We start from the raw sequence: 27,617 nt of genomic DNA on the forward strand, positions 1-27,617 counted from the left end.
ATAATGCTTAACAGTATAAGGCCATTGATCTGGCTTTATATCCAGGGTTATTGGTGGAATTGTGTCCTCCCGCCCCCCACCAAATTGGTATGTTGAAGTCCTAACCTCATCATATGACATTATTTGGAGAGCTTTTATAGAGGTAATCAAGTTAAATGAGATCACGAGGGTGATCCTTATCCCGTATAACTGGTCTCCTTCTATAAATGGGAAATTTAGACACAGAGACAGACAGACAGACATACAGAGAAGACAATATGAGGAGACACAGGGATCTACAAGTCAAGGAGAAAGACCAGGAACACATCCTTCACCCACAGCCTCTAGAAGGAATCAACCCTGCCAACAGCTTGATTTTGAACTTTTAGCCTCAAGAATAGTGAAACAATCCATTTCTGTTGTTTAATTCACCCAGTCTGGGACTTCATTACAGCATCCTTAGCAAATTAATAAATCCAGGCTCCCTTGGTACTCACTAGCTCAGTGGACCATGGATAAATTCCTGAACCATCTACCTCCTCCATTTCTTCATCTGTAAAGTGGGACTTATAACCATACAATCTCATAGAGTTATTATGAGGATAAAAGAAGATAATATTGATGAAATAATCAGTACGGTGGGTGGATACCCACCATCATTACGTTGATGTTATGATTACTCATCTTTGGACTCACGTTGTGGGAAGGCTTGCTTACTGAGTAGGAATAATTTCTGCAGCACAACCTGTGGATATCAAGCTTGTGACTGTTGGTTATTTTTTGGAGAAGATGGCTCTCGAATAGGAATTGGTAGGCCTAGGGTTAAGCTCACACTTAATGCAACCAGACACCACGTATAACTTTAGGGCAGTCTCTCAGCTTCTCTGGGCCTCATTTGTCTACATCAACAGATGGTAAAACATAGATAATAATTCCTGCCCTACTTCCCTCATAGACTTGTTGTGAAGATAAAAACACAATAAATATGAAAGCTGTTTCAAAGGCAAAAGTGATCTGTATAAATGAAATCATCATTCCCAAGACATTTCTACAGCCTTCACACATTTACAAAGTGGTTCCACATGCATTACCTCATTTGATCCTACTTGCATCCTCTGAGGAAGGTATTATTTCTGATGCCCACTATCTTCTACTCTATTTTACAGACTCTACAAGGCAATGACATTGAATGATTTATCTAGAGTCACGCAGTTAGTGAGGGATGAAGTTAGGACTTTACCCCAGGTCTTCTGACTCAAAACCCCGTGGTTGAAAAACTAATGCACACTTGCCCTAATTGCCAAGAAAAGAGAAAAGAGTGATGGCCCATGGGTATGTTTCAGTTTGGATTTCAAAATCAGAGCTTACCATTTGCAAAGCTATTCTCAATCCTCAGTTTACTTCTAACTTCATTCTCCTCTCCTCATAACCCCAGAGTTACTCTTGCCTTGAGAGGATCCTGGGTGGAAAAGCCACCCAAAGGATTTAACCAGGACAAATTATCTCTGAATTTTCTATTTTAAGAATTCTCTACTGATTTTTTAACTGGTCAAACAAATGGGTCTCTTGCCCTCAGAAACTGCTATGCTAACAAGAACGTGAGTAGGACAATTTAACTGATCCAGGAAACATTTGTTGCTGAGTGACATTCACACAGGATGTTCTCATAATAAGACTGGTTGGATCCTTTTGTTTATCAGTAGTGACCAACTGCCTCATGTTTTTTTTTTTCTAAAAATACATCTTCCCCCTGCTGTTCTGTGCACCGAAATACTAGCCACTAGCCATATATGGATACTTAAAATTAATTAAATTAAATTAGAATAAATTCCTCAGTTATGCTAATCCTATTTTAAATGTTAACATGTGGATAGTGGCAACTACATTGAACAACATAGATCTAGAACATTTCATCATCACAGAAAGTTCTACTGATCCTGTTGCATAAGGTACTTGGGAGCAATGTGAATGATATGTCATTCCTGGTAAGTGGGAGCATCAGCTATGAAGCCTTGAAAAAAAGGCAGTCCCAGGTTTTCTGAGAACTATACTTGAGAGGAGACTTGGTCAATAGACTCTGAGTGATGTAATCTCATTGGAAAGACTTTCTCCACTAAGAAGGTAAACATGAATGTTCTCTTAGCCTGGATTCTTAACCATCCAATTCTAATTCCTTGTCTTGATTGTATTTTGGTTGCCACTTACTACCTATGGAACTTTAAGCAGATAACTGAACTTCTTTAAATCTCCATTTTCTCACCAGTAAAAGGGGAATAATAATGGTATGTACCTCATGGGAGTGTTGTAAGAATTAATATTAATGGCAAATAGTTATAGAGTACTTGTTATGTGCCAGGCATTCTTCTGAGAACTTGGTTAAACAAAGCAAGTCACTTGCATAAAGTTAAAGAATTTGCCTAAGACCACATACAAGTAAATTACAGAGATGGACTTGAATGCGGGAAGCTTGCTAACAAATATAGAGTAAGTATGATATCTGACATATAGAAAGCACTCAAGAAATAGTAGCTGTTACCATTATCACAATTCTTTTTATCACTGTAAGTATATAAATTTGCAACCTGATTTTATATTCAACCTTTCTCAGCTTGGTTATTTTGAGCGCCCTTGAGATTTGTTTCTTAGCCTGCAAAGGCTGAGAGCGAAGCCCTGGATGGCAATAGAGTCGCTCACCAGCTAGCCACTTCATGCATCTCACTGCATGCCTTTTCCAAAGGCCTATCAGAAGAACCACTAATTTATTTTGTAGTAAGGAAAGTCTCTGTCGATATTTCTTTACCATCTTCCATTTCTTAACTTCACCAACAAGGGTTATCAGATCTGAGATTCCTGGGACAGAAAAAACCAAAGCCATAGTGAATTAATAAAAGCTTAGATATTGCATAAATCTGTAGAAAAGATGCGAGGAAGAAATAGTAGTGACACAATATTTACATCATGCTAAAACAAAGCTTCCATTTTGTCTGAGCCAATGGTATCTTTTCATCTTCTGGATGCTTTCAGCTTCAATTTACCCATCAAATCAGCACTATATTCACTTGAGTTAAACTCAGTGAGATTAAAAAAAAATACATGAAGTCAAATGTCAGAAATATTCCACAAAATTCCATCTTAAGACCTTTAATTGTATTTTAAAACATTTGACCGACTCTGTAGCATCTGAAAGATTCTTTTAATTTAAGCAAAAGACATAAGAAGAATAAGATTCTAAAATAAATATCTTCTAATAAAAATAAACTTCCCAGGGGTGCCTGGGTGGCTCAGTTGGTTAAGCATCCAACTTTGGCTCAGGTCATGAATTCGCAGTTTGAGTTTAAGCCCCACATTGGGCTCTGTGCTGACAGTTCAGGGCCTGGAGCCTGCTTCAGAGTCTGTGTCTTCCTCTCCCTGTGTACTTCACCTGCTCATGCTCTGCCTCTCTCTTTCTCTCAAAAATAAACAATCATTAAGAAAAATTTAATAAAAAAGTAAAACTACCCAGAGAAAATGGGCATAAACAGCTGAGGGAAGCACAAAGTAATGAAAAATAGCTAAAAGAAAAGGATTATGTGGGATATGCCTCCTATCACTTGCTGGGCCTCATTTAAAATGGGGCTTTGGAAAGACTATTAGATACAATAATAAAAATTAATATAAAAACACAAATTTCCTAGCTATTGTTAGCAATGCCATAATACCAAGATGAGATAGAACATGTCTTTCCTTCCTTAGGGCACCCAGAAATTTATTTCCATACTGTTGGGTTTTGTTGGCTCCTTGAAGATTCTTTGCATTGAACAATTTTAAGATAAATAGCACTTCCTTCCCTTAATGAGTAGTGTGGTGTTTATCATTTCAACAATTTAAATAGCAACAACCACCTTGAAAACTCTGGATTAATTATGTTGTGTGATGCCTTCAGATTTACAAAACCCTTTTCAACACAGCCATTCAATTCTCCCAACAAGCCATAGCGTGTTATTATTAACGCCATTTACAAGGGAGAAAACTAAATTACAGAGAAAACTAAACTAATAAACTCAATTGCCTCTAAGACTTTATTTCTTTCAATTTCATTGCTTACTTCCATTCACAATCAGTGAACTTTTCCCAATATCACTGAGCCAAAAGATCCAGAACTAACTGCACTGAGAACATTAGATAGTGGAGCATAAGACAGTACCTTCTTTTGCGTATGCAGTCCTATTGTTAGAATGCTTTTTTATTCATCTGAAATTCTGTGATTTTTTTGAGTTCTTAAGACACAGTTTGCTAGAAGAATACATAGGTCTTATTTAACATACCTATTCACCATGTCAAACTGTGGGAAGCTGTGGACTTTGTCATTATTACCTTTTATTGTGCACTAATTGCATAAAGACCCTGCCTTCTTCATTCATCAGAGAAGCCTTTCTCAATCCACTAAATTAATCTTTGATAAGTTTCCTGGCTTGCAGGATGTCCCAAAAGAAAGGAGACATCTCTTTTGGGTCACCATGTCCTTCCATTCTGAGTCCTATATGTGGATTCAGTTACCAGTGAGCTAGATTCCCATCTGGATTTGTCAGGGAAGTGTGATAGCAGAATAAATTAAAGGACCACAGAAAGTGATTCTAGCCTCATCTCTACAATTCCATTCTGTCCAAACTTCTTTCCTTCTTTTCTACAAGGACCAGCTTAAGAAAACAGAATCTATAGAGCAAATCTGCACCATCAACCTTTTAATCTTACCCTTCCTTTGAATATTTAAACTGATTTGGGGGGAAATCACATTAATACTGTGTGACAGACCCCTCTGGTGGCAGTGTCACATCCTGAAGCCCACCCTTCATTTCAGCTGTAGCCACAGCAAGTGGTTCACACAAGCCACACACAAGCTCAGACTCCCCTTGTACTTTGGCATTTCAGGAGCATGCTGCATATCTTCTTTTCTTTCTGCTCAGAACTTCTCCAACACCATAGGAGGGAGACCACTTGGCCTGATTCCACTGGGCGTAGTAAAAGCACAACCCAGAAGTGCCAGGCAGTTCATGCCCCCATGGGTGAACACTGTTAGTAACTGCCCCAGTCCCTGGTCCCTCAGAGGACAATTGTCTGTGCTACTCCCAGGGGAATCAAATTCCCCTTGTCCACAACAGTGACCCTCATAACTCATCTCATGTTGGTCTTCCTCTGTCCCTGTCTCATCACTCCAGTCTTTCATTTCTACACCCCAGGATCACCTTTCCATAAACTGCCTGTGTACAAATCCTTGCTTTGGGCTCCTTTCTTCAGGGTAACCATTTATACATGAGGAGATGCTTCCCCTTCCCCTTACACAAAGCCTTCAGAGAGTGAGGGGTCCATAGCCATTACTAGAAGAAGCTGAATGTTCTTGGGGCGCCTGGGTGGCTCAGTTGGTTAAGCGGCCGACTTCGGCTCAGGTCATGATCTCGCGGTTTGTGGGTTTGAGTCCCGCGTCGGGCTCTGTGCTGACAGCTAGCTCAGAGCCTGGAGCCTGTTTCAGATTCTGTATCTCCCTTTCTCTCTGGCCCTCCCCTGCTCATACTGTCTGTCTGTCTCTCTCTCTCTCTCTCTCAGAAATTAAAAACAAAAAACAAAAAAAATAAGAAGCTGAATGTTCTTACTCCAGAGGTCATTAGTGTTCCCAGTGCCCATTAGTAAATACTCTTCAGTATTTACTGAATAATATTACCAGCACCTTCCCAATGTCTTAATGTTGGGATTTCATTATGGCCTTTATAGTGAACTGCAGGGAGGAGGACCATACCCAAGGCCACCTTAAAAGTCACGTCATATGCCAGATAAGTACCACTGATCCAGGTTACCACTTTCTAGCACAATTGGAGCAATGTGTGGATGTTAAAACTAGACAGTGGTTCTAGAATTCTCATGCTGGTTAATGAGAATGCAGGATCCAGAGCCAGATCTCTAGGCTCTTTCAACTGCCCTAAATAAAAATTAAAAGACAAGGCCTTTAAAGTCCATCCCAGATTTTGGGCTTTTGCATTTTCTATTTCCTCTGCCTAGAATGTTCTCCTTGGTTGCTTGTCCTTCAGTTTCAGCTCAATTGTCAGCTCCTCAGAAGCTTTCCCTGGCCACACCAGTTAGAGCAGTCCCATCCTTCCAGTTACTATGATATCACCCTGTTTTGTTGTTTTCATAGCACTTATCACTATCTGATGTTATTTTGTTTACTTATTTATTTGCATGTTTATTGTGAGTCTACCCTCCACTTGGATCTTGCCTTTTTCTCTGCTTTATTCCAATGCCTGGTATATAGGAGGTATTCAATATTTGGGTGGAAGAAATGATAGCTATCCATATGCCATACCATTAAGCTCACTTTCCTTTGTTGTAACAACGTGATAGCTGGTTTTCATTACACAGACCACTGGAAGAAAGTTTCACTCTCCAGCTAGTTGAGCCCATGTGTGAACGCTTCTGAGTCTCTGGCATATCTCAAGATCCAGGAGTGGTGACTTGGGCACTGTGGGTTACTCATTCATGGGCCACAGTCTTTTCCTTCGTGCTCTGTATCCTGAGCTCAAGGCAGGAAGGCCAAAGAATCCATCAGTGTCATCAGGAGACAAAATAAGATGGGAGGAAGAATAAGGAAATTAAAATGAAAATCTCCATCCACCACTTTGGCGTACCTTTAGCTCAGGTAAGTTGTATAGAGAGAGACTGAGCCCCCAAGAGAAAAGAGATGTGATAAAAATGCTTAGAGATGGCTCTAGAACTTAATAGAGAAAAGGAAAGCATGGCCCATGGCCACACTGGGTATTTGTTACCAGGAGAGAAGGCCAGATGAAGATTTGAGGAAACTGTTCCAGCCAGGAATAACAGCTCTGCTGGCAGCTCATGCATCTTGTACTATGTATTCTCAGAAATCTTAAATGACTGTGTTAGGAAACAAGATAAGAACATGGTCTAGCAAAGGAGAGCTGAAGGAAAGCAACACGGAAAGTATGAGTCACAGTGCTTCCACAAGCAATCATTTTCAGATGCTTCTAACTTGACAGCACCTTTACAAATTTTTCTCTATCTGTTCACATCTTTTTTACCTCATGACTGATGAGGTCAGCCTTCAATCTAACCTGCCTTCTTGGAGATCTTACCATGCAATCATAAAATTTCAATGAAGTGAAAAAATAATCTTAAGTGGAATTTTCCTTAGCCTATGATATGCACTTACAGTTTGAACTATCCTGTGAGCTCTGATTAGTAGGACAAAAATTATAAAGATGTCTATGCAAGTTGTTTTTAGGACTCATAAAAGGGTAGACCAGAAGCAAATGGTCAGGTAGCTGGACATGGACCTACTTAGGGCCTATTGACTTTGAATGCACCCACAGGATGAAAAAGCCAAATGGAAGAAATAATATGCAGCAAGTATGTCTCAGAACTGACATCTCATAAATAATTACTGCTGCCTTTGGTGTCTCTGAGAGTTACTGATAAATATCTCTTTTTTGCCCTTACCCTCTTTTCTCCTTCCCTTTTATTATTTATTACTTGATTCTTATTTATCAAGTGCATACTAGGGTTAATAAAATATGGTCACTGTGTTAAATGGTCTTATACTGTATGGAGCAAGTAAATATGTAAATAGGTAATACAAATAATGACTGCTCCTTGGAAATGACCTGCTAAACCATTACACACTAAGATGCTAATGACTAGTAGGTAATAGTATAAGCTATTAACTAATATCTTTCAAGGATGTCTGCAACCAAATAGGCAAGGATATCATGCCTTCAAATATTGAATTTTATGGAATTACAAATGTTTACATTTTCACTGTCGGGAGTCCATGGTCCATACATTAATGCAGAGTAAGAAACTGGGAGCATCCAAGCCTCCCAGCAGGGCTATTATATAGAAAGGAATTATTTTTAGAATGGCAGAAAGCTTCCCTTCCCCATCCAAAATATTGGCTCTGTTGAGTCTTTGTTGATGTTCTCAAGTGAAACTATGAGAAGTTTTTTCATAAATGCATAAAGTGAAGCAATATATCATTTTATGGTATCATCTAGTTACAGATCTACTGAAAACAACTTAGTACAGTTTGTCCTCAATCCAATTTAAATGACTAAGCATGACACTGTGCCATATATCCCCCAGCATGGGAAGAAGAGTAGAAAGGAAACTTATTGTAGAACTATAACCTAAGTAACCTCAGCCTTTTATAGGTGTAATATTAAACCATAAGAAGCATGATTTCATACTCTAGTACATGCTATAATAATATCAGAATAATCCTAGAACAGGAATCTCTTTCTACTCCCAGCTCTGTTAATTATCTAGCTTCATGGCCTTGGACAAGTTACAAAGCTCTGTCTTGCAGCCCTCAACTATAAAAAAGAAGACCATCAGGGTTAATAAATCCAAGGTCTGACCTACCTCTAACCTTCCATACTATCTAATGTTTATTGAGTACTTAGATAGAACAAAAATTTTTCTGGGTTCTGTTGGACATCATCTAGGTTTTTTTTCTCATGTATTTCCAGGTTGCACTTTATTTTCACTTATATTCAAATGAACTTGACAACTTACCAAATAAATTGTCAGAAAGAGAAAATTCATCCGTGACAGGTAAGTGGGAGTGTTCGATGAGATTCATTTTTGATCCCATCCAAATGTTCTATTTAAAATGTCCCTTTGTTATGGTAGTCTTCAAAAGAAAACCCTGAAAGACAAATAAATAGCAGAGAGTTTGAGGAAGGGCTGGGGGCATACACATTTAGTTAAAAGAGAGAGGGAGTGAGGGGGCGAGCTTAAACACAAAATAGTAAATGGATCTACTTGTAGCTTGCCAGGACCTTTCTGTATATATCTGCTCTCAATATTTATCATTTTTATACATCATTTGAACTTACAAATGCCCAGGATATGTGCTTTCAAAAGAGACACTCTGTAATGGGTCTGGGAAAACACCATTATGTTTTCATTTAAATTTCAGCACTTGAGAAATTTGGGCAAGATTTGATGACATTTTGGTCATATCTTTACTTATTTTATAAGTAGAAAGAAACAGAAACAAATAGAGAGGCTTTGATTAAATATGGGATATATCAATGACTTAAATCACATTTAATTCACTTAAATGACTTAAATTCCTTTAAAGGAATATTAAACCTTATTCCTAAGTTGAACAGGTATTTCCAAAGACACAAAACTGATTTAAGACCATTTCCTTCTGGAATTTTCTTGAATAGACACTATGTCAGCAAATCAAAAATTTGCAAAATATCCTCACAGGATCTTAATTTTTGCTTTTTAGAGAAAATTTCAGGGGCTTGCATTTTCACTCTCAGGGTCTACCATGGTCTTTAAAAAAAGGGAAAATAATGGTAAATCTCACCAAAGTGTCTGAAGTTTCATCCTGGGTAAATGTCCGGAATGAATCCAAGAACCCAAAAGAAGCAATGTCCACTTTCAGTTGTATCTTTAGGTCTTCCTTCCTTCCTTCCAATATGTCTCCTCCTTTCCTAAAGAGGTAATTTGAAAGGTCAAGTAATGAAAAGTTTTTCAATCAGAATATCTTTTCCAAGTTTGTTTCCTAAGGATGACTTTTAGACCTTTTTATCCAGTCTCTACTAAGAAATAATTTTGTTTACAAATAAATATTTGCTATTCAGGAAGAGAATATAGGGTTTCTTTTGGACAAATATTTATTTCATTAGAATGTCCCTACTATTTATGTCTCTATTTATTTCTCTTTCACTCAGCAGAATGTTCCAGTTCAAGCAGAAGTGGGTTTCAGATACACTAGGCTGCTGGTAAGGTAGTCTACCAGACTATGCTGATGCACTCATTCATTTACTCATGCTTGCAAAACACATTTACTGAGGACTTATTTTGCATTAAGCTCTGTGCTGGATCTTTGGAGATAAAATGGTAAAAGGGGAAAAAACTGTCCATGATCTATGACATCAAGCTTAATAAAGAATAGAGACATTAAAAATAGCCACACATTGGGGAGCCTAGGTGGCTCAGTTGGTTAGATATCTAACTTTGGCTCAGGTCATGATCTCACAGTTAGTTAGCTTGGGCCCCACATCTGGCTCTGCACTGACAGTGCAAGGCCTGCTTGGGATTTTCTCTCTCTCTCTCTCTCTCTCTCTCTCTCTCTCCCCTCCACGCTCTCATACATGCTTGTGCTCTCTCTTTCTTAAAATAAACAAACTTAAAAAAAATTACACATATACACAAACGAGTACAGATTGTCAATGAAAGCTGGTGATGAAGCCTAAGATTAGTTTGCTCTAATAGGGAGGTTTGGATGTGAAAAGGTGTCAAGATAGGGAAGTAGCTGATGAAGGATGTGGTTTCAATGGCAATTTTTAGAGATGGTCAAGACAATGGTATATCTGATTTGATGAGCAGACACTAGAGAGGGGGTGGCTGTAGAGGCAAGAGAGAGAATCTCCTGCTATAGGAACAAATGATACCCACTGTGAGAATGCAGACAAATCTGGGTCCATCTGGTGAACCAATGGCATGACCCTGCCAGAATCTACTCTCCAGGAAACCAAGAGGTCTGTTGGGAGAAAACCCATCCTAAAGTCAGAGGGAGCCAGGAACCTTCACCCTAAAGCAAACCTTAGTCATTTGAGAAATGTGTAATTCTCAATGTAGCACAGTTTGGCCACACCATACTGGATTCAAAAGGCCTTCCTGCCACCCAAGGTGAGAGGGAAGACTATAAATAAAAATGAAATCTAGAAGCATTGAAGTATAAAGTAGAGGTAGATCCTTCCAACAGAATGCGTAGGAGAGACTACCCATTTCAACTCCACCCTCACCCTCATGCAATTCTGCCACATATCACAGTGGAACTTTGACCCTAAGAGGATCAGGGCCTTTCTGGGGCAATTGTGAAATAGCAGCAGCACCCTAGGTATCACCATAACCCATGGAGAAGGATAGGAAGTGTGACTGCTGGTTGGACATTACTCTTACTCATGGACACAAAAAGTAATGGAAGAAACAGCCAGAACAAACCTGATCATGAACAAACATGAGAAGACAGACCCTAAGGCACTTCTGAAATACTTGGACTCTGACAGAAAGCTCAAGGTCCTGAGGAATAAACCAGTAAAAATTGAGTTGTTGCTATTAATAAAACCTCATTCATACTAACAAGCTAGCTGTGGACTAGGAAAATCCAACTTTTAATATGTGTGTATGAATTGTTTAAGTATATATTCACTGTGTATATATTAATATATAAATTAATTATGTTTAATCATTGCGTATATGTGTTTGCATATTGTATAATAAATGGATTGAAAAACTTCCCCAAANTTCTTCCTCTGGAACAGGAAATTCCACAGTTTCCCATAATAATAATTTCCAGGAACCCACAATGTAAAGTCAGGAATTTCCCCTAATATTCAATCCAAATGTATACTCTGTAATAATGTAAGACCCTTTTCCTCTAGTGTTTTAAAAAAGGGAGATTTTAGTTCTTCGACTTTTTCTTTACATTTCCCTCTGTGCTAAGTTTTTCTCACATTTGTCTTTTTTAGCCTTCAGTCATGTTCATCAAGCTTCCTTATACCACATGGTAGTTCTGTAATATTTTCCAGGTATACTCATCTTCATTTTGGATTCTTATATTTTCCTCTACATGTTCATATAAATTTGGTGTCTTTAGTTCAAGTGCCTGGCACCTAATAGGCCCTCAAGAAATGTTGGCTCAATTAAATGATCCGTATTTATTGTTTGTCCCAATTTATTGTTTCTGCCCAATTCTCTGCCAATTGGCATGCTCTTCCTGGACAAATGGCACAAGATAAAGATCAGATTCCCCTATTAATACAAAGGACATAGTTTATCAGTCTCTCACCCAAATGAAAGTCCAGTTCCCCAAATCCTGTGGCATTTGAGTTTATTAGCTCTGGCTGGAGATCCACTATGTGGGTGCCCCTGAGTAGTTAACAAGAGAGCCCTCTAGAACCCGGAAACAGTTGGCAGAGTCCGCTCATACCAGATTTGTTGGGTTTATGATTCCTGAAGGGACTTAAAGAAAAGGTAATTCTTTAATTTTTAAAATGGTAACGCAAGCACATGATAAGCAATTTAAACAGTACACTGAAAACTAAGTCTTCCTTCTGGCTCTGTTACTCATTTCCATTACCAAAATAAACTTCAATGGCCAGTTTCTTGTGTATCCTTCCAATACTACAACCTCTTTTAGCATAAAAGACCCTTAAACACTGTGCCTTAAATCAGGATTTGGCAAACTACTGCTTACAGGCCAAAACTGGCCCACCATCTGTTTTTGTACAGCCTGCAAGCTAACAATGGTATTATACTTTTGGATGGTTTAAAAAAAAATCAAAAGAAGGATATTTCATAACACATAAAAATTATATGAAACTCAAATATAACCATTCATAAACTGTGACTGGCACATAGTCACACTCATTTGATTATGGAATATCTATGTCTTCTTTCCCCCAACAATGGCAGAGTTGCATAGTTGCAACACACACTGTATGGCCCACAAAGCCAAAAATATTTACTATCTAGCCCTTTGCAGAGGAAGTTCGTTAATCTCTGCCTTAAACAAATAACAGAAGAATCCTTTTTAATTAAGTAAATATAGGCAAGCTATAAATAACATAAAGATTGCCTTGGGGGTATAAACCCAATTATATACATCTCATAATAGTAGGGTCTTCACCTCTTAGCAGCTCCTTACTGGGATTGGCAACTTTAGTCTTACTTAGTTTGTCATTTAATGAATATCTACCATGTCCCAAACATTTGACAATTGTTTCCACATATATTATTTCTTTAATTAGGGTTACTTTTATGTCTTCCTTTTTCTAATATTTTCTACCCCCTTGTTAAGGGGAAGAATTGCAATGGAAAAACTAAGTCCCAGGAGACCCCACACCTTAGCTCTGGAGTTTTTTATTCCCCTCAAATCCTCCCTTTCATATAAGGAGTCGTTTTTGTAGGTTGAGAATAAGCAATGAATATTTTTTACCCTAGTGGCCTCAGAATAGTTTTGTTTATTTATATGCTACAAAATGGTTGAAAAACAATATACTCCATCAACACATTTTTGCTTTTATATCTATAGTTTTTCACTTAAAAGTTGAAAAAAGGTTAACTCCTGACATATTATAAAAATTAACATTTTATGTGCTGTTACATTACTCTCAAATTTATTCAATTATTTTTAACCATACTCTTAAATACCACAGCAACTTAATATCCTCCCTCATCCTTCAAAGAAACACTAAAAAGTGTTAACATCTGAAAAAAAATTTTAGCATTCCTTTTCCTCTGTAAGTTCACATTTCATTCTATCAGACTGCAGGATCTTACTCTAGTATTACACATTTTAATGCTTGAATGTCTATCATTGATTATCATATCATACTTTTCTGTAACTAAAACATGCACATAAATATGGATTTTAAAAAGGCTAGTGAGTTTAAGATTTTTAATATTTAAATTATAAATATTCTGGATTGAGTTTATTACTAATTATTATGAGTGCCCATTTCATCAAAATTATACCTTGCCCATTAGGCTTTCTCCACAACATGAAATTACATGGATCTTTCTTCTTGGTGCCAAAGAGTACAAGTAGAGAAAGTCTGTTGTGAAGAGAGAGTGTGCAGATGAGAAAGGAAGTCACCACTGTAGGGCACCAGCCACAGCCAACAATGACTGAGCATATGCTTTAGAAGAAGAACATCTCCGTAGAAATACGGTTAAAGGTTCTGTTTAAATACTGAGCTTTAAGAAACTGTAGACAGAGAGTCTAAAAATTCTCTGGAGTTAGTAATAAAAGCGCAGATCACAAAAAGCCATTATTTCTATTCAGATGCATTCATGTGTGTATGTTAATACACAAAGGATTGAATTTAGAATCAGAGCAAAGAAAGAAAGATATCCAAACGTGCACAGAGATTTACCTCCCTTCCTATTTTCCTGAAATGTTGTTAAAATTTATTTTTAAATGAAAATATTTTAGGGGCGCCTGGGTGGCTTAGTCGGTTAAGCGTCCGACTTTCGCTTAGGTCATGATCTCGCGGTTCGTGGGTTCGAGCCCCGCGTCGGCTCTGTGCTGACTGCCAGCTTAGAGCCTGGAGCCTGTTTCAGTCTGTGATTCCCTCTCTCTCTGACCCTCCCCTGCTCACGCTGTCTCTCTCTCTCTCTCTCTCCTAGAAATAAATAAAAAACATTAAAAAAAAAGAAAATATTTTTAAAATAAAAGAGCCATTGCAGAAAATCCAGACAATATAAAAAAGCATTAAAGAATGCCAAATTGCATTTTATAATCTTTTTTCAATTTACGCTCCTAGCAGCTTCAGTAAGAGCTCTGCCTTTGTCAGCACGCCTTCGTTAGAAATACCTTCAACAATCTTTTCTAACTTGATAGGTGACGAATCTTATCTCACTGTATTAAATTGCCTTTCTTGATTATAAGTAAAGTTCAAAAAAATGTATACATCTTTTTTCTTTTTATTTCTTTGTTTTGAGAGAGAGAGAGAATGCACACATGAGCTTGGGAGGGGCAGAGAGAGGGAGACAGAATCCCAAGGAGACTCTGCACTGTCAGCACAGAGCCCAACATAAGGCTTGATCCCATGAACTGTGAGATCATGACCTGAGCTGAAATCAAGAATTGGATGCTTAGCAGACTGAGCCACCCAGGTGCCTTTTTACATCTTTATTGTCTATATGTGATAGCTTCTTCCCATTTTCTGTTTATGTTCTTTGTCATTTTTCTACGGAAGTGTTCATTTTTTGTTGACTTACAAGAGTTCTTTGCATATTGAATGATTCCTATTCTGGAACATTTACTACAAACATTTTTATTTGTCTTTTAATTATCTTTATCTGAAAAGTTTTTCCATTGTATGTAGTTAAATATATCAGATATTTTAAAGTTTATTTTTATTGTTTTTCATTTTTAAGTTTATGGCACAAGGTGAGTTTTTTCAGAATTGTTTGTTAAATACTTTACCCCACCGATTTATGCTCCTTCTTTTATTGACTCTGAATTTAGTTTCCCATTGATCTCACAGTTCTTTCTTGTACCAATATCATCCTTCCCTATTTTGGCTCATTCTTTTTCAGTATTTCCCAAGATAGTCTCATCTTCTTATTCCCTGTAGCAAATCATCATATTTTGTGTCACATTCTTTTTCTAAAAAGTTTCTTTACAAGTTTGAAATGGTACCAAACCTATACATTTAGGTAGGAGAATTTACCTCTTTATAATATGTAATTTTGTTTTTCACAGGCAAGGTATGTCCCTATATACTCAAATGTGCTCTTATAGCTCTCAGTTTTGTAGTTTTTTCCCATGTATGCCCCAACTTCTCCATGGACATTCCTCTGTCATTTATCTTTCTCCCCCTCATGTGGTAATTAATGATTTAACTCTATCTGTCATAGTCCCCACTGTAGCACAGGATTATACATTTGAAGAAGGCAAAAATCACAACTTATATTTCTTTTGTGTCCCCCTATCACACCTGGTAGTGCTACACATACACAGAAGAAATAGCTGTGGGCTGGTAGAAGTGTCCTGGGGGAACGAGACGTGAGATTAGGATGGAGAACTATGCTGACCTTCTCTAGTTTCATGTATGACCTGGGACTGTTCACTTAACACTCCCCTCCCCATACTACACCCTGAGCTTCAGGTGAATGAAGGCTTAAAAGTCTAAATTATAGGGCTGCTGTAAAGCCTAAAAGGTAACCTTTCATAGGTGTTTACATATACATATCAATAACATGTACAAAAATGTTCACTGTATCGTTTGCAATGGTAAAAAACTGGAAAAAGCATAAATGCCCATCAACAAGAAAATGGATACATTAAATACTACATGCATAATGCGATAAGTATATTCATAAGTGCTATACAGTACTTAAAGTGAATGAGCTAGGACTATATGTATCCATATGGATAAAATTTACAACATCATATTGAGCAAAAGAATCAGGTTACAGAAAAATACAGTTTGATAAAATGCATATAAGTTTAAAGATTTGCAAACAATGTTCTATATCACTTACCATTGATACTCTGATGTAGGGGTTAGTAAACTAGGATTCATGAGCCAAATGCAGCCTGCCAAAGACCAAATTTGCCCTTTTGTTTACATTATGTCTATGGCTGTCTTCATGCCACAATAGCAGAGTTAAGTAGTTTCAACAAAGTCCACATGGTCTGCAAAGCCTAAAATATTCACTATCTGGCCTTTATAGAAAACACTTGTGATCCCAGCGGTAACCTATAGTGACACGTATAGAGAAAGTGTTGAACCCGCTTTCAGAATAGTGGCACAGAATGGCTAGGTGGGAACATAAGGGAATTTCCACATCACATGTAATACTCTCCTTAAGCCAGAGGGTAAATACAAGGAGGCTGATGATATTACCCACTTTTTTTGCATATGGGAAATATTTCAAAATGACAAAATATTGAATGAAATGAATGTATGTGAAAAGCTTCCTCATTTGTAAAGTCATGCAAATTCATACAGGATTCTATCATTCCTAAGGCTCTGAAAGGAAAGTATTCCTTTCCATAAAATGTCTGGGGACTGTGTATCCGTGTGGCACTAGCGGAAATGCTGAGTGTCATAATGAAATCTATGTTCAAGAATATTCTAATGAGAAGGTGGGATGGGCAGGGTAAAGAGTTAAAGGAGGGAATTTGCTGCTAAAGTGAGATGAGTTTATGCTTAGCCTAGTGGTGTCTGGAAGGATAGAAAGGAAGAGAATGAATAGAGCAGACATAAAGGGGGAGGGAGGAGAGAAAAAAGCCTGATGATTCAAAGTTTAAGCCTTGGGTATTTGTGGGAGCAGGGACAAAATGTTTATTTTACTTTATGTTTATTTGTATGGTGCTGCAACCTAAGTCTTAGCTTAAGGACCCAGGAATAGTTTCAAAACTGGTACACAGTGTTTGTTTTTAATGTGATAAGATACATAGTGACTGGTAACTTGGACTCCCACTTTCTGGTTATCAATTTTTACTTGTTTAGATACTGAGTGTCACAGGAAGTTCGTGGTATGTAGAGCTTTTCTGATGTAGCATAAACCATTTGCAAATAGAGACCTTGGGAAGACCCTGTTCCAATTAAATAGCTTTGACTCTGATTTAGAAGAATCTCAGTTTTCAGAAAATGAAGATAAAAACCATTTACATGTGTTGGTTCCCTATGAATTCTACACACCCAAGAACACCATCGTTGGTGACATTTTTCTCAGATGAACCCAGTTGTTGATGATAAAGACACATTTTGTTAAATATGTAAATCATTCTTAAATAACAGGGAAAAAGTAAACTTTTCCTAGCTATTATTATATCATGCCCAGGGGAAGCCCTGGATTTAGCCCAAAGTCTGGAAGAATGTTCTTAAGAAAAAGGAGCTCTAAAGGAGCTCTTTAAAAAAAGAGAGAGATTTATCTTTCCAGGAACTTGGTCTTCCCAGAAGCACTCAGACTGAAGTCATTCTTTTCAGGGCAAAAAATACAAATTTAATTTAAGGTAACTAGATCTTTCTCAAAGTCCAGAGAGATTTATAGGACAATTTGTGGTCAGTATCGACCACAGGTCAGGCAGGATGATTGCAAGCCAGTATGGCCACTGTGACCACATTATTCTGAGAGCGATGCCATATAGGAACCAGATTATATTTATTACTATCAGAGTAACTAATACATCTTTTGGGAGATATAGATTAAAATAACATCTACCATCCTATGAGTACATACTATGTGGTAGCATCCATGCTATGTTATCTCATTTAATCTATAATAAGCCAAGCAGGTATTAACTTACACACTTTATAGGTGAGAAAACTGAGGTTCAAAGAGATTCAGCAAACTTCTCAAGGTCACACTGCTAGTAAGAAGCAGAATAGGGACGTAAATCCACATCTAACTCTAAACTCATGGTCTCTCACGTAACTCTCCCACCAAGACTGCCACTAACCACTTACCAGTCCCTAGTAAGGGTAAATTGGCAATTCTGCAAGGTCACTTCTGCCTAAGACAGTTGATGTGTTCATATGCACAAATTAATTAAATAAGCATAGCTATACAGGGCTTGCCCATTATATTATTTTGTTTCTCCTTCTTTCGTGTTTCTAAAGTATCCACTTAAAGGCATATTACCTTGAGGCATTGTGAGCCAAAAATACTTAAGCCAACCAGACCTCTACAGCCCTTTGATTTTCTGTGCTCTGAAGGTCACACAATGGTACCTAAAGAGTGGCTGAGCTTTGGGGCACCTGGGTGGCTCAGTCAGTTAAGCATCCAACTTTGGCTCAGGTCATGATCTCATAGTTCATGCTGACAGCTCAGAGTCTAGAACCTGCTTGGGATTCTGTGTCTCCCTCTTTTTCTGCCCCTCCCCCACTCACGCTCAGTCTCTCTCTGTCTCTGTCTCTCAAAAACGAATAAACATTAAAAAAAAAAAAAAAAAGAGTGGGTGAGCTTTATTTCCAGCTGGCTATAAAAGTTGAGGCCCTGAGAGCTAGGAAATTGACAGTGAGTACTCCTTCCATTCTGTACCTGGTCCCCTGCTGGTCTTGCTCAAGCTCCAGCCTGGCTTCTCAACTACCTTGACTAGCACTAACCTCCAGGAGGCTCTTATACCTCTTCTAGGTACCTCTTCTTGTCACAGTTATAATTCTGTCTTTGTGTTTGTGGTGAGTGGTTGTCTATCTACCCCATTGGACTATCACCTCCAAGAGAGCTCACACTGGATCATCAGTGCCTAGCAGATGGCTAGGTACATATTAGATACAAAATAAATACTTATTGATTAAATGAATTAGAAAGTGGATAAATAAACTAACTGCACATACATTTGAATACCTGAATAATATACCGCAGTAGATAATCACATTTCGAGTCAATCTCATTTGGGCCACAGGACCACTAGTGAATAGAAATGTACAACAACAACACACATAGAAACTGAAGACGGATTTTTTTAAATCACATACAAAACCTGACAACTAAGCCTGCTTTTCCACAATGAAGCGCTAAATAGTAAACTGTATCCAATCTTGGTGGAAATCTCTTAACCATTTTATATACGAATGGACTACTCCAGAAAGTAATTTTAATAATCCTCCCAAATCTCCTTTTGTTAATTTCTCTTCCCTCAGAATTATCAGAAGTAGGTTTGTGTTTTCTTTTTTTTTATGTTTGTTTACTTTTGAGAGAGAGAGAGAGAGAGAGTGAGCACAGGAGAGGCAGAGAAAGAGGGAGACACAGAATCTGAAGCAGGATCCAGGCTTTGAGTTGTCAGCACAGAGCCCGAGGTGGGGCTCGAACTCACAAACCGTAAGATCATGACCTGAGCCAAAGTCTGACACTTAACCAACTGAATCACCAGGCACTCCATGATTTCATCTCTTTTCCTCCATAATCTTCTATAGTCAGAATAGTCAAGAAGTTATTTATGGGGTGATGGGCATGGAGGAGGGCACTTGTGGGGATGAGCACTGGGTGTTATATGGAAACCAACTTGACAATAAACTATTTTTAAAAAGAAGTTTTTTATGTTTTCTCTATTGCTGACCTATCATCTTTTTCCCCAAATAGTTCATTAGATCTCCTAAAATTTTATATTATTATTTATATAAATTATTTCTTATTTGCAAAAGTAGGCACCACACATCTTCCATTCTATACTCCATTTTGCAATGTGGGTTTGCCACTACCCCTCAATAGATGAAGTCTATTTCCCAGCCCTCAAACTTGAGCTGGTCTGGTAATTTTCTTGACAAGAAGAATGGTGGACACAATGCTATAAGACATCTGAGTCATCTTCTTTTCCTCATCTAGGAATGTTGCCCTGAGAGTGGCACACTATGTACAGATGCCCCCAGATACAAAACCTTTAGGACAGAGAGGTCAAGCTATCCCAATTGTCCCAGCTGATAGCAACATCAAACCTACAGACATGTTTGTTTGGCTGTCTTGGACCTTCCTTTCCATTTGATCTTGTATCTGAATAAGCCACATGAGTCCTTGCAAAAATGGCAGATAACATACTCAGCTGACTCATAGAAATATGAGAATTAATGAATGACTCTTTTAAGTCAGTATTCTTTGGGTAGTTGTTAACAAAGAAAAAATAACAGATATAGACGCATGTAAGAAGAAGGGTGTAAAAACAACAACACAAAAAGGGCTAAAACGTATGGCCTTGGCTTTGGGATTAGGGTTTGGGCAGAGTCTAGAAGGACAGTAAGAAGACTGCTTTGGAAATATGAAGAACAGTGAGGAAATTGCTATAAGAAGCTGGAAAGGGGATGGGTCATTTTTTATAGTCATCAAACAATTGGCAACACTGTCACCTGTGGTAACTTGGAAGATGGAAAGTTTCCTAATGAAGTTGTGGATCTGAATAAGAAGATTCCCAAGGAGTATAATGAATGTGTCAGTTGGTGTTTTTAGCTATTCGTGATAAGGTCCATGAAGAAAGAGATGGATTAATGAAGACAGTGTTCATTTTACAAATAGAATTTAAAGTAAAATGATGACATGCTAAGTTTAAAAGTAAGACTGTTTTGCATTTTTGGTCTCTCCATCTGGCAGAAGATTCTCAAGTAATAAATGGACCCAGGGTAATAAGTATCATGGGTGTGGCTCTAAGATCCTTTGCTAAGAGTTCAAAAAACTTAAGAAGGTGCCTAATAGATATTCACATCTAGGTAAAAAGGCATTCTAGATAAAGGGGCATTATTCCATTATCCCATAGCTTTATTCCACAATAGCTTGACATGTCCCAGGTAGAAAGGAGTCTGTCTCAAAAAATTTTCGATGTAGATATTCAGGCACAGAGTGAGTCCTAAAAAGGCTCATAATTAATCCATAAAGTGTTATGCAAATTGCTTTAGTGAGACCAGTGCCATCTTGATCCAAAAGCTGACTTTGTCATTTTTCCCATTATTAAATAAACTCTATTTCCCCACCCCTTTAATAAGCTGTTATTATTATGACTCTTTGACCAAGAGAATTGTTCTACTTCTGAAGCTAAGCCTCAAGAGACCTGTGACCTCTGTTTTCACCCTCTTGGAATAATGTGCTGAGGTCAGCATGCTATAAAGAAGCCAGGAATGAAATACTCCAGGAGAAAGAGACTTGGCCATTCCAAGCATCCCAATGAACAGTCAATATCAGAGACTTCAGTCATGGGAGAAAGACCTAATTGATTCTCCAGTTGAAATCAGTTGTATGATTGAGTCCAGGAAAAACCAGCAGAAGAATCACCTATCCAACCCATGGAATTACAATAAATAATAAATCATTATCTTTTTAAGCCTTTAAGTTTTGGGGTAGCTTGTTACATAGTATTAGATAACTGATTATAATCCCCCAAATGAACAATATGGCATGTTGGCTATTATTTTACTGGTGTCTAAAGAAAGTGAGTATTTTCTTTAAAGTAATATATTTACTCCTGGGGCACCTGGGTGGCTCAGTCAGTTGAGCATCCACCTTAGGCTCAGGTGGTAATCTCCCGGCTAGTGAGTTTGAGTCCTGCATCAGGCTCTGTGCTGACAGCTCAGAGCCTGGAGCTTGCTTCAGATTCTGTGTCTTCCTCTCTCTCTGCCCCTCCACTGCTTGTGCTCTCTCTCTCTCTCTCTCTCTCTGTCTCTCAAAAATAAATAAATGTTAAAAAAACTTTTTAAAATAAAGTAATATATTTACTCTTTAAAAATGGCATCTCAGTGTCAAGTTCCAATGTCAATGCCAAGTGAATTCATTTATGCACTTATTTATTCAGCCAATCTACATTTATCGACCCTGTGTCAAGCACCAGACATAAAGACCAAAAGAAAGAAAGAAAGAAAGAAAGAAAGAAAGAAAGAAAGAAAGAAAGAAAGAAAGAAAGAAAGAGAAAAAAAAAATCATGATCCTTCAGGAAGCTTAGTATAAACATCAGTCAAGGAAAACCCAATTAAAATAGTGTGGGGGCTGCTATGACAGAGGTAAGCACACATCCCTTCAGGAACATAAGCAAGGACATTCGTTCATTCAACATTCATTAATTCTCTACTATGTGTCAGGCTTTTACCTAGATCTTGGGACTAGAGTGATAGATGAGACAGGAAAAAAATCACTACATTCTAATGCAAGAGATGGATAATTTGGAAATAAACAAAAAGTGATATTTCCACTAGTGATAATAAGAAAATAAAGGTGACAAGGGATAACGTGATGCCATTGGACAAAACACTATTTTGAACAGAGCAAACCAGAAAGAGCTCTCTGAAGAGTGGACATTTGAGCTGAGAAATGGAAGACAAGGAACTAAGCATGCAAGAGGGAAATAAATCCAAAGGCAGCGTGGTCCACAAGTTCTAAGAGCCTGGGCTTGGAATACTGGAGGAACAACAAAGCCAGTGAAGCTGGAGATGAGTGAGCAAAGGGAGAGTATGGCAGATGATGTCTGAGAGAAGACAGCTTTCATATGGCCTTGTTGACTGCGGTAAGGAGTTTGGATTTGTTCTAAATGGGAATCACTGGTTGGTGTGAAGCATACATGTGACTAGGAAACCTTTCTGAGGGTGGAGGGCTGCCTCTTGAATTTAATCTTGAGTAGGCTTTAGACTAGGAAGAGGGCATGCAGTGCGGATGGCATTAGGAAGGGAAATAGCATGCTGTGTGTAGCAGTGTGAACAATGCTGGTGGATTCAGGTGGCGTCAGTAGGGGAAGGATGACCTATTCAAGAAATGGTGTCCAGAAAATTGACTATTCCTTTGAGGGGAAAAAAAATTAAAGATTTCTATCTTGTATCATTCTTACAAATAAGTCTTGGGTGGATCAAAGACATTAAAATTATAAAATTATTGAGAGAAAATATAGGAAAATACATTCATGACCTTTATGAATGTAGGGATTAAGAAGAATGTATTAAATAGTAAATAAATAGGAAAACAATAAATTTGACTTCATTAAAATAAAAAAGGAAGAAATCAAGATACCATAAACAGAGTTAAATATAGGAAACAAATTGGGATAAATGTTTACAGCATAAATAGCAGCCAAAAATTAGTCCAAACCATACATAAATAACTCCTATAAATAAAACAGAAAGGATAAACAATCCAAGAAAGAAATTGGCAAAGGATACAAAGAGGAAAAGTCACCAAAAGGAAAACAAAAATCCAATAAATATACAAAACATCTGAAATTAATTGGAAAAATGCAAATTAATATAACTAGACATTTTTTCCACCTATCAGACTATCAGAATATTTTGATAATATGTATTATCACAGACTATGCTAGTGAGGGCATAGTTTTTAGTCTTTTTGGAGGGCCCTTGGGCACTGTATATTAGAATAAAATACAATTCTAATACTTAAATATGGCTCCTGGATAAGCCTTTGCACATATGCACAAGGATGTCCATTGCAACATTGATTCTGTTTAGAGCCCAGGAAGTAAAATCTCAAAGTTTCATTAGAATTTCATGTTTAAAAATAAAAATTAATCAAAATCTATTTTATTTTCATCTATCTATATTACATTCACACATATTAATTTTAGTCACCAGAACCCTGTTGTAATATTTGGACCTAACAAAGAAAAAATATATTACTCTTTCTGTACAGTATTTCACTTTGCCATCAAGTTGCATTATATTAACATTGTATTGATACACATTTACAAAAAGGAGAGAGAATAAGAATAGCAGACACTCCTTTATTAGGAAAATTGGAAAGGAGCAATGTGAGTTAAAAACTAACTGCCTGTGGAGAGCACAGGGGTTAGAGAATTAATAGAGTAAGAAGAGAGAAGAGAGGATGTTTGCTCTCATACAGCTAGTAACTAAAAACACTCGCATAGTATGTAGCCACATCTCCACTGGCAGGAAATAACACCACAATAGGAAATACCTGGGAAGAAGAAAATTGGTCATTTTTCTTTTAGCCCCTTCATAGTCTATGTTGCTAGGATATAAGAGGAAAATGAGACTAATAGCAAAATGAAGGGGAAACTCTTCCTATCAAGAAAAGAACACATACCTTCATGCTTTCCTTTATTCATTCACCTGAGGACAATGTGAGCTTTTTAAAATTTATCACATGGTGACGTGTATTCTCCAGGCTTTCATAACCTGCAGACTCTGTGAACCAATAGAGTGCTGAGTTTCTCTTGGACATCCCTAATCATAGCACCATGGCGGGTTCATGGAGTCTTTAATAAAGATGCTCATAACTGAAATCTCCAACCAACGCTCCCAGGTTGACCTCTGGGTTAAAGCAGATAGTGCTGAAAATTTCCATTTCCCCTGCTCATGGTGCAGTCAGTAGAAAACACCCTATGAAGCTTTGGGAATCTTCACAACTCTGCTACGGCTAACACATCACTCCTGCCAGCTGAAATGTTTGTAGGCTGGTCCGCTGTTCTCCCATAATTCCAGATTTCAAATTTTCCCAGCCTCCAACAATGTCAGGATAGCAAGGAAAAGACTTTGGAGTCAGAAAGACCTGTGCTCATGTTCAGGACCTGCTACTTCCTAACTGTGTAATTGTGGATAATCTATTTGCTCTCTTTCGGGGGTGCCTGGCTGGTTCAGTTGGTAGAAACATGAGACTCTTGATCGCAAGGTTGTGAGCTCTAGCCCCATACTGGAGGTAGAGTTGGTTTTTTAAAAATGAGTTGTCCTCTTTGAGCCTCTGTTTGCTCATCTGAAAAATGAATATAAGACAAAATTCAAGTAGGCTTATTATGAGAAGGGAACAGGCAGTTTAGGCAAAGCCTGTGACCTGTCAGCAGACACTCAAAATCAGCTCCACTACACACTCATGAACACATACACACATTTCTTTTCTTTTCTTTTCCTTACAAAATACTCAGGGCCTCACAACTATTGGGTATTCCATTACAATCTGGCCAGATTTGGGAGGTATGGAAGGTGTGGGAAGACCAGATTACATTACTTTCTTTCTCCGACTATGAGAAGAGGGCAGAGGAGCCTGGAGAAAAACATTGCTGCAAATACTGAGGAAGGGTCTCAGGACAAGAGTGTGCTGTCCCTGGCTGGTACTTATCAGCTACCTTCAAGTTGCATCAGCCACATTGCAACATTCTCAGCAAAAGAGAAAAGTCCACGGTGCAAATGGCACAGGTCCATAATTTGGAGTGGGGAGAGTGGGGGAGTGACTCAAAGATGAAAGTGTCTACCATTTCATAAAATTACAGCTAGAAACCCAGTGACGGTTCCCTCAACATCATTCTCTATTTCTCCTGTTAATACTGCCAAAGTCCTTCTAAGGCAGTGCCAGTGGCACATCAAATTTCTTTAAAACTCAGGTGAGTTTCCCAGAGAAAGAATCCAAAATGAGCCACGTGTATCCCCTCCCCCTTTCTAAATAAAAAATCAGTTAAGAGAAACAATCCAGGCTCACCTTTCAGTTGCTTAATTCACTATGACAGTAAGCAGACCAGGAGATGCCTTACCCATAGAGTCAGACCTTGTACAATTTTAATATTGAAGTTCTTCCTAACATTTTCCATGTTTTTTTAGTATCTCCATCTGATATTAATATGATAAATAGAAAGCAGGTTTACAACAAAATTAAAAGAGAAAGCTTTTAAACCTACTCTTCTCCTAGGAAAAACTTTTATCTCAATTAAGAATGGCTTAAATATTTTCCTGTCCCTAGTCCCCAAGTCATTTGATATTAGCAATATTCCCAGACTCACAGCAAGATTTAATAAATCACCAAAATAGAGCATACTATACAGGCCAAATTGTCTATGGAATCAGAACAGAAACATTTCTGAAATTCACAGTCTCTGGTGATTCTCCTGGGCGACCACAATGTTTAAAAGATATTCCTAAATAATTTGTCAATAAGGTAAGCAACGGTTAGACCCAATAACTCCTGCTGCTTTTGTTTGTTTTTAAAGTTTCTCTCCCTTCTTGTTTTCAGGGTTTTATATCAAACTCTACTTAGAATTCATTCATTGACTCACTTCCTAATGTTAATGAAAAAATTTAAATGATAACTTCCCCTCTGTTGCCTTGAGATAGACACCCTTCCCAGAGGAATTAGGTACTCACTTGGATTGTCTCAGGTCGGAGATGAACTTTCAAGGCCCTGGGAGGATTCTGAGTCCAGTCTACTTCCAAATCGCAGCAATTGTGCTACAAATGCTCAGAACCTGGGTTTGCATTGGGGTGAGTCCAGGAGACAGTGGGGTGAGGAGGAGGCGGAAGAGGGGAGAGTTCTAGCAAAAGCTGTAGATGATCACAGGCAGCCTTCCGGCTCAGCAGCAACATCTCATTCTTGGCTCCGTGCCTCATGAACACAGATTAGTCATTAACAATCCTTTCCCTGATAAATGATATAAACATAGAAAGGAACCTTGGGAGAGCCTTGAGATTCCCAGGACAACTCCCAGAGCTCCAGAGTAGGGAAGGGGACCCAGCCAGCCGAGGAGCCCTGAAGCTTGCCTTTTAAAACATTTCTCCTCAGACTGCTTTGCAGGGTTCTGAGGACCCAGGTTTCTGCATCCATGGTCTGAAACTGGAACTGTCCTCTCCCCTCCCCCCAATTTCTTTTAATAGCTCCTCCACCTTCCCAGGGACTGAAGTTAGCAACTGAGCCTTCTTGACCCTTTCCCTCTCCTGGGCCTCCTATATCAAGTAATAACAGATTCATGTGGATTCTATCTTTGGAATGTCTCTTATTTCCAACCCACCCTGTTCCTCTGCTAATTTGGGCCTACCACAGCCTCCTTTCTGAAGAACAGCATTGGCCTCATATCTCTTCTTTCTCTGCTTTCCAAGTTTCATAGAGGCATAAAGCTTGGGCTACGGTCAGATGCCTGCCTGTTTGTCACAGCCCTGGGCAAGATATGGAACCTGTCTGAGTCTTAGCTTCCTCTTCTGGAAGGTGGAAATGGAGTATCTCATGGGATGTGGTGACACTTGCATGCATAGTTAAAAACGTATAAAATGTTTGAAAAAAGTGCCTGACCTACAGAAAGTGCACAATAAATTTTAGCCATTATTACTTTTTTGCTTTCTCAATTGAACTAATATTGATTGGTTGTCTGCATATTATGTACCCAGCAAGCACCCTGCTAGACACTCTCCTAATCAAAAACTCCCAATGGGTTCCCATTGCCCAGAAAATAATTTTAAAATGCTATGGTTTGACATTTAGAACCTCTTCCACCTCTGACAATCTAGCCCTAATCTGTCTTTCTAGCATTTTCTCACATCCTGTCTCTCTACGGACCTTGACTACTTGCACACCTATGCCAAGCTCTCTGACCTCCGTGGGTTTGCACAAGTTCTTCCTTTTAACTAAATCACCTTCCTTTTCTATCCTCAGGTCTGTCAGGCCCACCACATGTGCTGTGTCCTCCCTGAAGCCAGCCCCATTCCTCATCTGCCTCTATGCTGCCCACCAAACCCTTGTCATCCTGTATTTGTAGTTCCCTCATTGTCCCTTAATTCTTCTGAACTTGTCTATTAGAGTTACCTGCTATCTCTTTTATAAGAACAAAATTTCTGGAGGACACACACAGTAGCCAACTTGCCTTTATATCCATCCCTGGTCTTAGCATAGTACATCTCATGGAAAATTGATTGCAT

At 38.3% G+C, this 27,617-nt stretch overlaps 1 protein-coding gene across 3 annotated transcripts in view; it reads right to left on the reverse strand.

The window, feature by feature from the left end:
- Positions 1 to 26,186, reverse strand: part of NR1H4 (nuclear receptor subfamily 1 group H member 4) — a 70,906-nt gene extending 44,720 nt beyond the window's left edge. For 2 of the 3 annotated variants that reach the window (XM_077772161.1, XM_077772159.1), the window contains exons 1-3: positions 26,076 to 26,186; positions 9,347 to 9,473; positions 8,539 to 8,671 (exon numbers count right to left, since the gene is read on the reverse strand). In XM_077772161.1, coding sequence (XP_077628287.1) covers positions 8,539 to 8,617 — 79 coding nt within the window. In that variant the 5' untranslated portion in view covers positions 8,618 to 8,671; positions 9,347 to 9,473; positions 26,076 to 26,186. Of the gene's footprint in view, positions 1 to 8,538; positions 8,672 to 9,346; positions 9,474 to 11,836; positions 11,994 to 26,075 lie in introns of those variants that run through there. The other variant, XM_077772160.1, reaches the window with a different exon arrangement.
- Between the last annotated feature and the right edge of the window lie 1,431 nt (positions 26,187 to 27,617).

Source organism: Crocuta crocuta, unplaced genomic scaffold, assembly GCF_008692635.1.
Source record: "Crocuta crocuta isolate KB4526 unplaced genomic scaffold, BGI_CrCroc_1.0 scaffold216, whole genome shotgun sequence".
Lineage (NCBI taxonomy): Eukaryota > Metazoa > Chordata > Mammalia > Carnivora > Hyaenidae > Crocuta > Crocuta crocuta.